Genomic DNA, 14,380 nt, shown 5'->3' on the forward strand with positions numbered 1-14,380 from the left:
TCCTGAAATTGAGAAGGATTTGTTTGATGTACAGGGATGCACCATTGTTTGGGGCATAAATATTTACTATCGTTATGTCTTCCTGATTTATGGTTCTCTTAAGAAGTATGTAATGTCCTTCTTTATCCCTTCTGACTAACTTTGGCTTGAAGTCCACTTTATCTGATATAAGGATGGAAACCCCCGCTTTTCTACTGAGTCCATGTGCATGGTAGGTTTTTTCCCATCCTTTCACCTTTAGTCTGTGGCTGTCTTTTTCTATGAGATGAGTCTCTTGCAAGCAGCATATTGTTGGGTCTTTCTTTTTAATCCATTCTGCCAGTCTATGTCTTTTGATTGATGAGTTCAGGCCATTAACATTCAGGGTTATTATTGAGAAACGATTTGTATTCCCAGTCATTTGGTCCTATTTTTGGTTTTTAAGTTGGCTTGGTTTCTCCTTTGAGTGATTTTTCTCTAAGGTAGTTCCTCCCTTGCTGACCTCCATTGTTGTTTTTCATTTCCTCCTCATGGAATATTTTGTTGAGAGCATTCTGTAGCACAGGCTTTCTATTTGTAAATTCTTTTAACTTTTGTTTATCATGGAAGGGTTTTATTTCATCTTCAAACCTGAAGGTTCGTTTTGCTGGGTATGGGATTCTTGTTTGGCAACCATGTTCTTTCAGAGCTTGAATTATGTTGTTCCAGGCCCTTCTTGCTTTCAGAGTCTGGGTTGAGAAGTCAGCTGCTATCCGTATTGGTCTCCCCCTATATGTAATCTGATGCTCATCTCTCGTGGCCTTCAAAATCCTATCTTTATTTTGAATGTTAGGCATTTTCATTATAATGTGCCTTGGTGTGGATCTGTTGTGATTTTGTACATTTGGTGTTCTGTAAGCCTCTTGTATTTGATTTTCCATTTCATTCTTCAGGATTGGGAAATTTTCTGATATTATTTCATTGAATAGGTTGTTCATTCCTTTGGTTTGTATCTCTGTGCCTTCCTCAATCCCACTAATACTTAAATCTTTTCATGATGTCCCATAGTTCTTGGAGATTCTGTTCATGATTTCTTACCATCTTCTCTGTTTGGGCAACTTTATTTTCAAGATTAAATATTTTGTCTTCATTGTCTGAGGTTCTGTCTTCCAAGTGGTCTAGTCTTTTGGTGATGCTTTCCATTGAGTTTTTTATTTGGTTCATTGTTTCCTTCATTTCAAGGATTTCCATTTGGTTTTTTTTGAGAATCTCTATCTCTTTGTTGAAATGATCCTTTGCTTTCTGCAGTTGCTCTTTCAGCTTATTGGTATTATCATTCATTGCCTGTATTTGCTCTCTTATCTCATCCTTTGCTTCGTGAATCATCTTAATCATGTATAATCTGAAGTCCTTTTCTGACATTTCCTCTAACATACTTTCATTGGATTCTATTAATATAGAATCTAGATTCGTTTGGATCATTTTCTTCTCTTGTTTCTTCATGTTGTTCCTGTATCTTCCCCTCTAGCGCTGCAGATCTGGGGTCTTGCAGATTTCCCCCTTAGGCTTATAGTGGCCCTATAGATTTCCAAAACCTTTTCTTTAAGGGGAGATCAATATTAGCAGTGCCCAAATCAGACACTATGCACTCCTAGACCAAATAACCCCTATGAGGACAATAACAAAATTGTCATAATAAACAGAATGAGTTCAAATATTATCTTCGGTAAAACCAACAAATTTGCAATAAGGTCTGCAGTTTCTAATGGAGGACAAAGAGGATGCAGAGGGATGTAGAATGTGGCTGTTAATGGGATAAGAGAAGAATATACAGAAGTTCTAGAAAATATAAAGGGTGAGAGTGTAATCAAAAGAAATTGGATGTTAGCATGCACAAAAGGGAGAAAGAGACTCTGAGGGAACAGGTAAACAAAAGGAAAAGAAAGCAAGAAAAGTAAAGAAATAAAAACTTAAAATTTTTCAATAAGAGAAAAAAGAAAATCTACAGTATAACAGTCATATAATAATGAAACCTCCCAGTGTTCAGTAGCCTGATGCATGAGAGGTACCTGACATTGAGCTTCAAGTCTCCAGCAAGGCGTCTCAGGATGGGATTTGCCCCACCTAAAGATCTGAGCTCCGACTTCCAGGATTATCCAAGATGGCTACTCTGGGTTCAAAATGTGTTGGCAAATGGGGACCTGCAGCTTAGGGTGTGGACATGGTCAGCTGGTGGTCCTGGAGGTGGGGTGTGGTTGGTCAGGCAGAGATCCTGGAGTCGGGTGTGTTTGGTATGGTTGTGGGATCCTGGAGGCCGGGTGCAGTCCGTCTGGCGTCCCAGTGATAGGGCTCAGTCATTTGGTCTGGGGGTCCTGGCGGCAGGGAGCAGTCAGTCAATGTGAGGGTCCTAGAGAGGGAGTGATTGGTGGAGCTGAGGGATCGTGGAGATGGGGCTCAGTCAGTCTGGCCAGGGGTCCTATGGGGCCTGGCTATTGTCTCAAAATGGCAGCAGCCACGTGTAATCAAACCTGCAGGTACTGTCACAGTGAACTTCCAGGCAACAGCAGGCAGCTGGTGCTCCACTGGCGGTAGGCGATCGGTTTGCTGACTGTTGTGGGACGAGCGGGAGGTGAACCTCGTGCTTTGGGTGATGAATAGGTGTAAGGCAGGTGATGGACAGGCGAGAGGCAGGCAAATGGCGGATGATAGGCGCCTGACAGTGAGCAGTCTGCACTCAAAACAGGCGTTGATATGCTGGCAGATTGCAGGTGGTCACAGCAGACAAATGGGGTAAACAGCAAGGGATCAATAAGCAGCAAAAACTGCCTCACCAAGAAACAGATATCCTCTGCTTGAAACCGGAGTTACGGAGTGACAAGGAACACAGCCTCCCTCTAGTCCACCAACTTGGATCCAAAGCTCTAACAAATATTTTTATAGCAATTTGATGTTTTTCCATTTTTATTTGGTTGGAAATTTGAACATTTCAGGTTAACTCATAAAAATAAAATTGTTATGTGGCAAGATAAACATATAATGAGGCCAGGCATGATGGTACATACCTGTAATCTCATCTACTCAGGAGGCTGAGGCAGGAAAACCATAAACTTGAGGCCAGCCTGGGCAACTTAGCAATTCTCTGTTTCCAAATTGGGGAGATATATACATACACACACACATATATGTATACACACATATACCCATGCAGATACATACGTATGTGTTTACATATATGTATATTTTTTTCTTACAGTGACTCAGAGGAGATTTGAAGTAGAACTTCAACTTGCTTAGTTAGGCTAATGTGTATTTGGTCTTTGAAAGGGGCAATTTATTAAGTGTAACGGTGCTCCTACCCAGGGAAGAAACAATATCAGGGAAAAAATATAATATTCAGTGTGATCAGGAACTTGGTCTCAGTGAAATTTCAGGTAAAAGTGAATTTGACTTATTTTATCATGTGAACCAGTTCTAGCTAAATGCTGTGAATGTAAGACTAGACAGGAAAACTCAGGGTTCACTCCTGATGGCAGTTACCCTAGGGTATATGGTCTGTCTACTGTATGCTTGGAATTAACCAGGTGAGGTATTTGGGTCCCAGCCAGAATCTTGGGTTCATTGTAGATTTGCATAAATTTAAGTGACTTGCTCTTATCTATAGAACTAAGGATGAACTGTAGCCAACTTATTTCATTCTTAAAGTGACTTAGGATTGCTGGATTGATGTTAGAAAATAAATTTAAGAAATAATGAAGATGATATGTTCTTGTTCACAAGATAGATGGTCTGGACCATCTATCCAGTAAGGCCCAGCCTTGCATTTATCAGATCTTTCTTACCTTAATGCTATCTTTTTTAGGCAACAACTGAGGTGGAAATTAAGAAGAAAGGCCCTGGATCTCTTTTAGTGTCCATGGACCAACTGGCCTCCTATGGGCGGAAGGACAGAATCAACAGTATAATGAGTGTTGTTACAAATACATTAGTAGAAGGTATGTGCCCTGTGATGCCAGTCCAAGCTGCTGAGGTATAAGTACATAGTGTGCATGGTAAATATAATCCCTATCGCTTGATCTGAGTTTTTAAAAAACTATCTCTGAGTTTTAGGAATAGATCTTACTGGTTATAGAAACCAGGATCACAAATTCTCTTCACAAATTTATGTGCAGAGAATCAGACAAGGACTTCAAAACTGCTAGCATCGTACACAGACAGGTAAGAAGGCCAAAGGAGCACCAGACAATGAGCCAGAAAATCTCAGGAGGCCTCAGTAATCAGCATCATGAGGAGCCTGTGGGGTGTTGTGAGACATCAGGGAATGTGGGTGAAGCACTGCAAAGATACATGATGGAATCCCCTTCCGTGGCCTCTACCCCAGACCACACCTTCCTCTCTTCCTTTTTAATTACTTAGAGCCCTTTTGGGTTTTCCTGAAGGAAGAAGGTACTGTGTATTTTGATTGCACCTAATTCTGCCTCTCTTCAAACACCCCCACATATCCATAGATATATTTGATGTGTGACTAGGTAAACTGAACCTCTTTTACTTTGGGTGCTCTGTGCCACAGGGAAAGAGCAGCCACTATTGAATCATAGCATGTCTGCAGTGATGCTGTTGTCAGTGATGGACTCTCTGTTTGAGGTGGTTTCTCCATGACACATGACATGTTGAGGAATAGCTGAGCCCCTGGCAAGTATCAGCCGTTTCTCCAGGCCTGGCATATATTCCGGGCTTCTCTTGGAGGTAAAGTCAGAGACCAGGTTTTCCTTTGGCAAGATTCCCATTAATTCTGTCTGTATCTTCATTTGACTCGTTATATGTTCAGACTATTCATGAGGCATCAGATTGCTGTTTTCAGAGTTCATGCACCTGGGCTAACCCAGCAACAGCCAGAGTCCCTGAGATAGGGGCATTTAACATTATTCTGCCAGCCATGGGACAAGTTATTTTGGGGTCATTGAAATCCAACTCATCTATTCAGCATGTGTGTATTATTGGTGGGTGTGGCATTGGAGGGAGAATTCCTAAAGGAACTCCCCAAGAGCATTTATGTAAAGGAATTAAACAAAACCATAAGTGCGCTAATCTTGAGAACATATTAGATAAAAAGAATATTGAAATAACTGCTTTCAGCTTCCCTGAACAACCTCTATTCATTCTGATTTTAATTCCCATTGAGATCATTATCTGATAGAACTACTATCGGGTAGAAGGTGGTGCTGGGGTTAAATCCACTGAACTACATCCTCACTAGTTTTTTTTTTTTTTTTTTTTTTTTTTAATTGTTTTTATTTTGAGATAGGGTCTCACTAAGCTACTGAGGAGCTCGCTAAGTTGCTGAGGCTGACCTCAAATTTGCATTCTTTCTGCCTTGACCTCCTGAGACACTGGGATTACAGGAGTGTGCTACTGTGCCTGCCTGATAGAACATCTTTAAACATTGTAACTTATACTTTGAGATTTGCAGGCAAATAATTGCCGATAATAAGAATTCCAAGCTATGAAACACTAGCTTAAGAACTTTGGCTAATTTTATTGTTTGCTTGGATACCAAGATAGGATTTCTCCAAGCATCAATGGCAGTTGTGAATAAACAGTTAACACCCTCCAACAAGTACATTTTATTATTGGCATAGACATCAGAACAAGACAACTATTCAATGCAGTTATTTATTGAGTGCTACAGTGGCCTAGCACAGGGTCTGGCAAAAGTAGAGGCTCGGGATATTATTTGTCCAACTGAATTTTGTTGTACTTGGAATAGTAGGACGTTTTGGTGCTGCAGCATTCCTTCTGGAAGCCTTAGAGCTGCCATCTCTCTCCTGACTGGGTTATAAATCATTGGGCATTTGAAAGCTCCCTTTTCACTTCTTTCTATCCTCTACTCGTTTTTCACCCTCTACCCACCAACATGCACATTAAAAGGTAGGTGTAAGGATCACTCAGAAGACAGATAACTGTAGTCGTGTTTCTGAGTAGAAAACCATTTCAGTTCTTTTTCCTTTTCTGTGCCCTACTATTCATATAGCTTGTATCAGTCCTGCTGATTCCTGCCCAGACATTCTTCCTGTTCACTCACCTTATATTTGAACTCTTTAGTTAAAGCTAATAGGAAAGAACAGTGAATGGCTGGACCTGAATAATATAAGAGGGAATTAAAAGACATTAAGAAAGATCTAGCCTGGAGTGGTAATACACACTGTAGTCCCAGCTGTTTGGAAGGCTGAGGCAGGAAGATCCCACAATCCCAAGCTTGAGACCAGGCTGGGCAAAATAGCAAGATGAGTGAAAAAGAAAAGGATCATTACTATTTAACCATTCCTATAAATGCTCCATATTTAATGCTTGCTACATTAATAGCCAGCATTGAATGAATAATTATTCCTGCTTCTCAGACTTGCAGTTAGGAAACTGATGTTATTTTTAATACAAAGATTAAAATAATTATTTTAAAATAATATAGTAATAAAATAGTAGGCTCCTACCTACCTAATGGTTTACAAACTACAGTGAAGAATTCTAGAATCCTGTAATCAGTTAGAAAACCCTGCCTATCTCAGTCCTTCCTGTTACAGACATACAAGGATCCAATAAACTCAGCAGGATTCACAACTAGCTGAGCCATAAACTTTGGGGATATTTCAAAGGGCTGGGAGTGGGGTATAAGCAAAGAATAGTATAGTCTTACTTCTCAAGGCAGTAAAACTGGGGGAGAAGGGAAAATAGTTGGGGAAGTAAGAATGAAGAGTTAGTGATGAGACTTGGCATTACTCTCAGGTAAAACAGTTTTAGACACTTCCTAGCAGTAACTGGCCATAAGTATTGCTGCCACTGCTTACTTACTCATTCTTTAGCTCAACTGATAAGCATTGAGGGTCAGTGCAATTACTTGTTTGGTATCTGCCTTTTCTGTAGATCTGAAAGCTCAGTGAGGGTGGGGACTTTCATCACTGTACCCCTAGTGTACAGCACATTGCAAGTACTTAAGAGTTATTGAATTGAGCCAGGCACAGTGGCACAAGCCTATAATCGCAGTGACTCAGGAGTCTGAAGCAGGAGGATTGCAAGTTCAAGGCCAGCTTTAGAAATTTAGCAAAGCCCTAAACAACTTGGTGGGACCCTGTCTCAAAATTTTAAAAAATAAATAAATAAAAATGGCCTGGGAATGTAACTCAGTGGTAAAACACACCTGGGTTCAATCCCTAGTATACAAAAAAAAAAAAAAAAAAAAGGTGTTGAATTGACAGAACCCCTTTCCCCCTGTCTTTAGGAACCTCTTAGTCTACCAATATACACCATCTTGGTGGACTTAGGCTCTTTCAGAAAACACTTACCAGTACCCACAGGCTGAGACCTGCAGTAAGTAAAATCTCTAAAAATGTCCGGAAACAAAGTTGGGGGAAACAAACAAAACTTTGGACACCTCACTCCCTTCTATTAACCCATTCCTCGAGACCAGATACTTCACTATTCAGACATGTGGGGCAAGTAACAATTTGCAAGGTTGTAAGTCATTTTATAAAACTCCCTGTTCACCTAATGATTTTTTCTAGCTCCTAGACTCCACATTGTGTTACTTTCTGTGGGACAGAAGATTATCCTGAAGATTTCCTCTTCTCAGTAAATATAGATAAGAGTTTCCTAGTATCCCGTAGGAATCTTCTTGGTGCCACAAAGGATAGGAAAAACCCCTTGCTGTCTGGCTAGACTTTTGGCCTAGTACATTGTAAAACATGGCAACTGTGTCATCTATCAGAAATGTGAACAGTCAAGCTTCAACCTCCAGGTGCTGGCAGGCTGCAGACATTTGGAGAAGGGAGGAGATAAAAAAAGGAACGGAACCAAATTTCCAAATATGTACTATAAGAATTTATGGAAATAAGAGAACCTTTTCATTTTCTTTTTTGGGGAAGAAAACTAAATTTACCTTGAGAAGGGAGGGAGTCCTATGAGGAAGAAGCCAAAGCAAATTTTCTTCACAGACTTCCTTTCCCACGCAAACTCCCACGTGGCGCTTACTGTGGCCCTTAAATCTGAAAACCAAGGCAACCATTTTCTTAGCAACCAGGGAGCCAATCAGACACCCAACCAAAACCACCCCATGTAAAATAAAGCCATCACCATGGGCACCATCCAGCTGGTTGGAGAAAGGGGAAGGAGACTGATTTACGGCAGCCATCTTGTTCTTGGGGGAAATGTTGGGGAACTTTTTAAAACTACTACAATGATTTTTATTTTGTCAATAAAATAAAGGAAGCTGTTATAGCAGGAGGAAGGAAGCTGTTGTAGCCAATCCTTTAGAAACAATACTTCCCTTCTAAGAATTATCATTCTAATAGGTTTTCAGAGTTACATTTCTTTTAAAAAGCATTCTCTTAGGCTAAGGACCTTGGGTTTTTATAATCCTAGGTATTACACAGTTTATACTTAATTCAAGGAGAACTTGTTACCTGCCTGGGTCCTCATGCCTAGGCTGGTGTGACCACGGACTGAGTGATTGTCTGCCTTTGCTGTCTAATCATTCCTTTTAATCTTTGCTTCATAAATAACATCACTGCTGGTGTAGAGACCATCTAGTCCAGCAACTTCTCCATCTGTGTGATGAGAGTCTAGGTTTCTGGGGAAATGCCTCAGGGAAGGAAGAAGTCAACTAGACTGGGCGCTAGGCTCCTGTCCTGCTCCAACTCCAGCAATTCTTGGCTTATGAAGTCTTATTTGAAAAAAACAGGTGGTTCTTTTAAAAGAAAGAGAGGGTGAAAAAGAGAAAAATAAAAAGGAAAGAAGAAACAGACCAAATGAGGGGAAGAAAAAAGCTGCAGAGAGAGAAGGAAAAGATTAGAGTAGGAAAGGGCAAGAGAGAAGAAGGGAAGAGAGGAAAGAAGGAAGTAAGGGATATGAATTGTATTTCTAACTCAGCTGTGAGTTACAAACTCACTGAAGGTGGGAACAGTGACTTGTATGTACTTCTTTGAGAACATACTAGACATATTCCACAGGAATGCTGGCTGACAATGCTGATTTTGCTGATGAAAATAATAATAATGGCAAATGCTTCCATAGAACTTATTCTATGCTAGGGTGTTCTTGGGCACTTTGTGGATATCTTAGTTCCTTCAATTCTCACAACAAATGGAAGTAACATACTCAAGGTCCTACATTTTGCAGATGTTTTGCACACTTAGGTGTGCCTGGCCTCAGAGTGTGTGCTTTTGATGGCTTCTCTGATAAGAACTTATTGCTACAATGTATACTATAATCCCTACTATTTAGTGAGGACCTGCCTTGTGCCAGGCACTGTGCTAACTGCTTTAGATGATCATCCCCTTTAACCCTCAATCCAACTCATAGAGCCTCATGAAATGAGTTATACACTTCATTTAGTCCCAGAACCTAAAAAGTCTGTGCTCAGTTTTACAGACAAGGCAACTGAACCCTAGAGAAGTCAGTTACCTTCCTGAGTACACACATCTTGTAAGCATTGAAGCCATTTGAACCAAGAAGTCAGACCCCAGAGGCCAAGCTCCTAACCACCATGGTCTACACCTTAACTGGAAGTTTGGGTTTTACATAAATTATAACTAGATCATTGTTGATGGGGAAGTGACTTGCATGGACCGTGCCTCCTCTCTACTTTAAGGGAAAGAACTGAGGGAAACACTTAGGAATATCAGCACTCAGACATCCTTTATTCTCATAGACCCCAATGATCATATTGTTCCCTTTGTTTTCTCACTCTGATTGAGGGGCCATCTTTGTTCTTTTCTAACTGCAGAACTGGAAGAGTCTCAGAGAAAGTGCCCACCATGCTGGTATAAATTTGCCAACACTTTCCTCATTTGGGAGTGTCATCCCTACTGGATAAAACTCAAAGAGATCGTGAACTTGATTGTTATGGACCCTTTTGTGGACTTAGCCATCACCATCTGCATTGTTCTAAACACACTCTTCATGGCAATGGAGCACCATCCTATGACACCACAGTTTGAACACGTCTTGGCTGTAGGAAATCTGGTAAGATGGAGCGCCGTCTCCTGATATGATGATTTGAGCATGTTTTGCCTATCGAACATCTTTTTCTGGTACTAAAAGCTGGAGTTTAGTTGACAGGAAAGTAATAGTTAATTGGAAGACAAATGCTTCCACATATGCCGTGACACCAGCACTTCTGCTCACTGTTGTGATCCCTCAGCTGTTTCCTCTTTCTACAGAACTTTGAAGACGTCATTTAGGAGCTATTGGCAAGAAACCAACCATGGCGACAGAATGGGAGGCAAGGGACAGTGGGCTGGTTTCAATAGCCAGAGCCAAGAACTTCTGGGTCTTTATTTTTTTCTCTCATTCTGTTTCTCACATTGATTCCTGCATTGCATTGCTCTAGCAAATCACTTTCCCTTTCACCTCAAGTAACAACCACCACAAAATAGGGCGGCTTTTTAGTGCATTAAGCACTGAATGTTTACTGCACTGTCACATCTTACTTATCCATGTGGGGACTATTTATGGGAAATTTTTAATCCTTTGCTCGTTCCCCCTCCATCCAACTTCTGGGTCATCATCCAGTTTCTGCTATTAGTTGATCAGTGCCAAATTTATTTTAATGTTAGCTTAAGTCACATTAATTTATTATATTATTTAGAAAGTAAGTATGCAGATTTATTTATTTTGGTACTAGCGATTGAACCTAGGGGCACTTTACCACTGAGCTACATCCCCAGCCCTTTTTATTTTATATTTCAAGATAAATACAAAATCTTGCTAAGATGCTGAGGTTGGCCTAGAACTTCTAATCCTTCTACCTTGGCCTCCAGAGTGCAACAAGCTGCAGTTTTTAAAAATAGCTTACACCATGTATTCTGAAGTCAAGTACTTGTCATTTAGGATGATTTGTTTTACTTCTTCAGTACAAAAATCAGGAGTTGATTGAATTTTGATGGCCAGTAAACAGTTTGTTGGAAAGAATCCTCTAAGTCATCTGGGCCTTATTATTCCATTGGGGTTGCCCATGGGTATGTTCATATTTAGCTCCCAGTTTTTAATCAGAGCATGATCTCTGCTTAGTGTGTCCTATCCATCTGTGTTTCGTATCTCTCTCATTTTCTCTCACACACAGAGCTTCCACCTTAAGTTCTATTATACTATTAATATTCTATAATATCATTTTTATTCATTTTCCCATTCAGAAAACATATGGCACAGAGATCCCTTTACCTTTAGCCAATAGTGTTCCCTGCTACAAACCCCAGATAGTTCTGTGGTCTTGCTAATCTCCATATCTAGGGTTAGTGACTGCTCTAGGCTCCTTGAAGGCAGCCCAGTGAAACTGTAGTTTTGGAAACAGCACAGTCCCACAAACTGTCCTGGAATCCTGCTAACTGACCCTGTGGTAGACATTGTGTGACTGACTGACTAACTAGGAGCCTTGGCCATCAGGCAGAATTTTAAGCCAGTCAGCAATATCAGAGATAGCCAAGAGTTAGTAACAAGAATATGATCTGATGATGCTTATTGTTGATGGTGGTGACATTTTTTCGGTAGCATTGCATTTTCTTTCCAGCATTGCTCCTTTCCTTGCTTTTGACAGAATCAGTCCTTGATATTAAAGGGATTTTGAGAGGCCTTTTCACCTACCACCAGTAGAATTGCCCCACTCAGGCTAGCAAATAACTTCATATTTCCCTTCCTTAAATGTCTACAGAGGCTTAGGATGACACCTAAATTAGAGTTGTGAGCATTCAGAAGACTTTGCTGACAGCTGTTTGTGAAGAAAGAGATGTCAGCAACTAATACGCAGAGACTCCCAAGGCAAGCCAACTCAGAACCCAGTTCTAAAATAAGAAGGCAAGAGTTCAGGGGGACAGTGACTGAATAGTTAACGGTGGGGATGGAGTCGTGAATGGTTCTGCAAACTGTGGACTGGGTATGAGAGTAAGGGAAAAAATAAAAAATAAAAATGGTGCCTAGATTTGGAGTTTAGTAACTAATGGAAAAACAGGACTGACTGAAGAAGGAACACCTTTGCAGTTTAAAATCCAAAGTTCTGTTTTGTATATATTGGGTGAGAGATGCCTGTCCCCTGAGTGGGAGATGTCAGATAAGGAAGTTGGGTATTTGCTGGACCCCAAGGAAATGGCCATTTGAGTGTTTTCTGAATGGTAGCAGAAGCTCAAAGACATATTTTGATGACACAAGTGTTGAGGCTGGGGAAGTAGCTCAATGGTAGAGTGCTTGCCTAGCATGTGTGAGGACCTTGGGTTCCAACCCCAGCACCACGAAAAAGGAAATCACAAGTGCCGAGCTGGTGAGAACAACACAGAATTAGAAGATTTGGGTGTTGGTTCCTGTTAGAGATAGCTTAACCTTGAATAAGCTAATGGTTTCTCTGGAGAAACGATCGGCACCTGTGAAATGAGACTAACACCATCTCACCTATGGTTGGGAGGATAAGTTGAGAACCTTTTCAAAAATATTTGGGGTATCTAAAAGTATCCTATAAATCTTAGGAACTGTATTCATGTAATTCAGTAGGAGATCTTCAAAGATTTGGGAGATTGGAGTAGAGCCTTTGACCTAAGAATGAGGATGGAAAAATGTAAGGTTGACTAGCTTGGTTGAAGCAAAGTACAACCTTGTCTTAGGGTGGGAAGAGGAGACGTTTCACACCACCTGGACAGTGAGTTAAATTCTGTTGACCCCTAGACAGGCACATAGATATTTTTGAGGGAAGATGAGAATAGTCTTCTGCAAATTGAAATTGCCTGCCTCTTTCATCAACTCCCTGAAAGAGAAAATGCTAATCATGGGAAGAACCTTAGAAATAATCCCATCCAACTCCCCTGTTTTCTAGAGGAAATTAAAGCCCACGAGGCTATGTGACTTATACAGACTTTGTATTATATAGTAGATAAATTTTTGATTATTTTCTTGTCTGTTTTTAACCAATTTAATACAACAGTAAGTTTATGAGGTTGCTTTTAAACAATCTGAATTTTTTTATTTAATTTTTTTTAATTTTTACAGACTGCATTTTGATTCATTGTGCACAAATGGGGTACAACTTTTCATTTCTACAATTGTACACAAGGTAGATTCACACCATTCATGTATATTCATAGGGTAATACTGTCTCATTCTACTATCTCTCCTTCCCCCACCCCCCTCCCACCCCATTTTCCTCTACACCATCCAGAGTTCATTCTTCTCTTCCCCCCACCCACTACCCCGCCTTTTTATGTATCGTCATCCACTTATCAGAGAAAACATTCGGCCTTTGGTTTTTTGGGCTTGGCCTATTTCACTTAGCATGATATTTTCCAACTTCATCCATTTACCAGCAATTACCATAATTTTATTCTTCTTTGTGGCTGAGTAGTATTCCGTTGTGTATATGTACCACTGTTTCTTTATCCATTTACCAATTAAAGGGCATCTCGGTTGGTTCCACAGTCTAGCTATTGTGAATTGAGCAGCTATGAACATTGATGTGGCTACATCACTGTAGTATGCTGAACAATCTGAATATTTTTAAAATTTTTATTAGTGCATTATAGTAACAGTCTGAATCTTACAGAGAATTTTCAAGTACAGTATAAAAAACTTTTAAGAGTAACTCAACAACATAGCTTTATTGCCCAAAATACTTTAATGTGTGATGAGGTTTTTTTTAATAAACAAGTACATTCTCCTACATAACCATCACATAACTGTCAAAATCAGAAGATTAAACTTACTACATTATAAACATCTAATTCTCATGCCCTATTCAGGTTTTGCCAAATGATCCCAATGATGACCTTTGTAAGAAAAGGATGCAGGTCTCAAATTACCCATTGCATTTAATGGTCATATCTCTTTAAGCTTCTCTAGGCCAGAAGAATTCCTCAGGCTTCGCTTGGCTTTATGACCTTGACACTTTGAAGATTAAATGGTCGGTTATTTTGTAGAGTTCCTTCAATTTGCATTTTTCTGATGCTTCCACATGATTAGAGATAGGCTTTGCCTTTGAGTAGGAATATCACCCAAGTTAGGCTGTCTTTCTTTCATTGTGTCTACTAGGTGTCACACAATTCCCTTGATTCTGTTACTGATATTCATTTGATCACTTGATTAAGATAGTGTCTGCCAAACTTCTCTCTGTAAAGTAACTCTTTCCCCATGTATAATTAATTAGTGTTTATGAGGCAGACACTTTGGAACTCTCTAAATATCCTGATCATTCAACTTTTTAGTTATTCCTTTATGTCAGTATGGACTCATGGTTTTCAGTTCTATCCAATGAGTTATAATCCATTAATATCATCTACTTTGACATTTAAACTGTCCCTCATTTGACCATTGGGAGGCCCTGTAGATCAACTTCTGTGTCCTTTTGATATATCGTTGCTTAGATACGTCCTTGCTTTTTGGTACCATAAGATAGTCCAGG

General features: G+C 40.0%; 1 protein-coding gene across 6 annotated transcripts in view; it reads left to right on the forward strand.

The window, feature by feature from the left end:
* Positions 1–14,380, forward strand: part of SCN8A (sodium voltage-gated channel alpha subunit 8) — a 181,802-nt gene that overhangs the window by 122,582 nt on the left and 44,840 nt on the right. For 5 of the 6 annotated variants that reach the window (XM_079139767.1, XM_079139766.1, XM_079139769.1 and 2 more), the window contains 2 exons: positions 3,818–3,950; positions 9,731–9,969. In XM_079139767.1, the coding sequence (XP_078995893.1) occupies positions 3,818–3,950; positions 9,731–9,969 (372 nt within the window). Of the gene's footprint in view, positions 1–3,256; positions 3,390–3,817; positions 3,951–9,730; positions 9,970–14,380 lie in introns of those variants that run through there. The other variant, XM_079139771.1, reaches the window with a different exon arrangement.

The sequence above is a fragment of the Sciurus vulgaris genome (genome assembly GCF_902686455.1).
Source record: "Sciurus vulgaris genome assembly, chromosome: 5".
Lineage (NCBI taxonomy): Eukaryota > Metazoa > Chordata > Mammalia > Rodentia > Sciuridae > Sciurus > Sciurus vulgaris.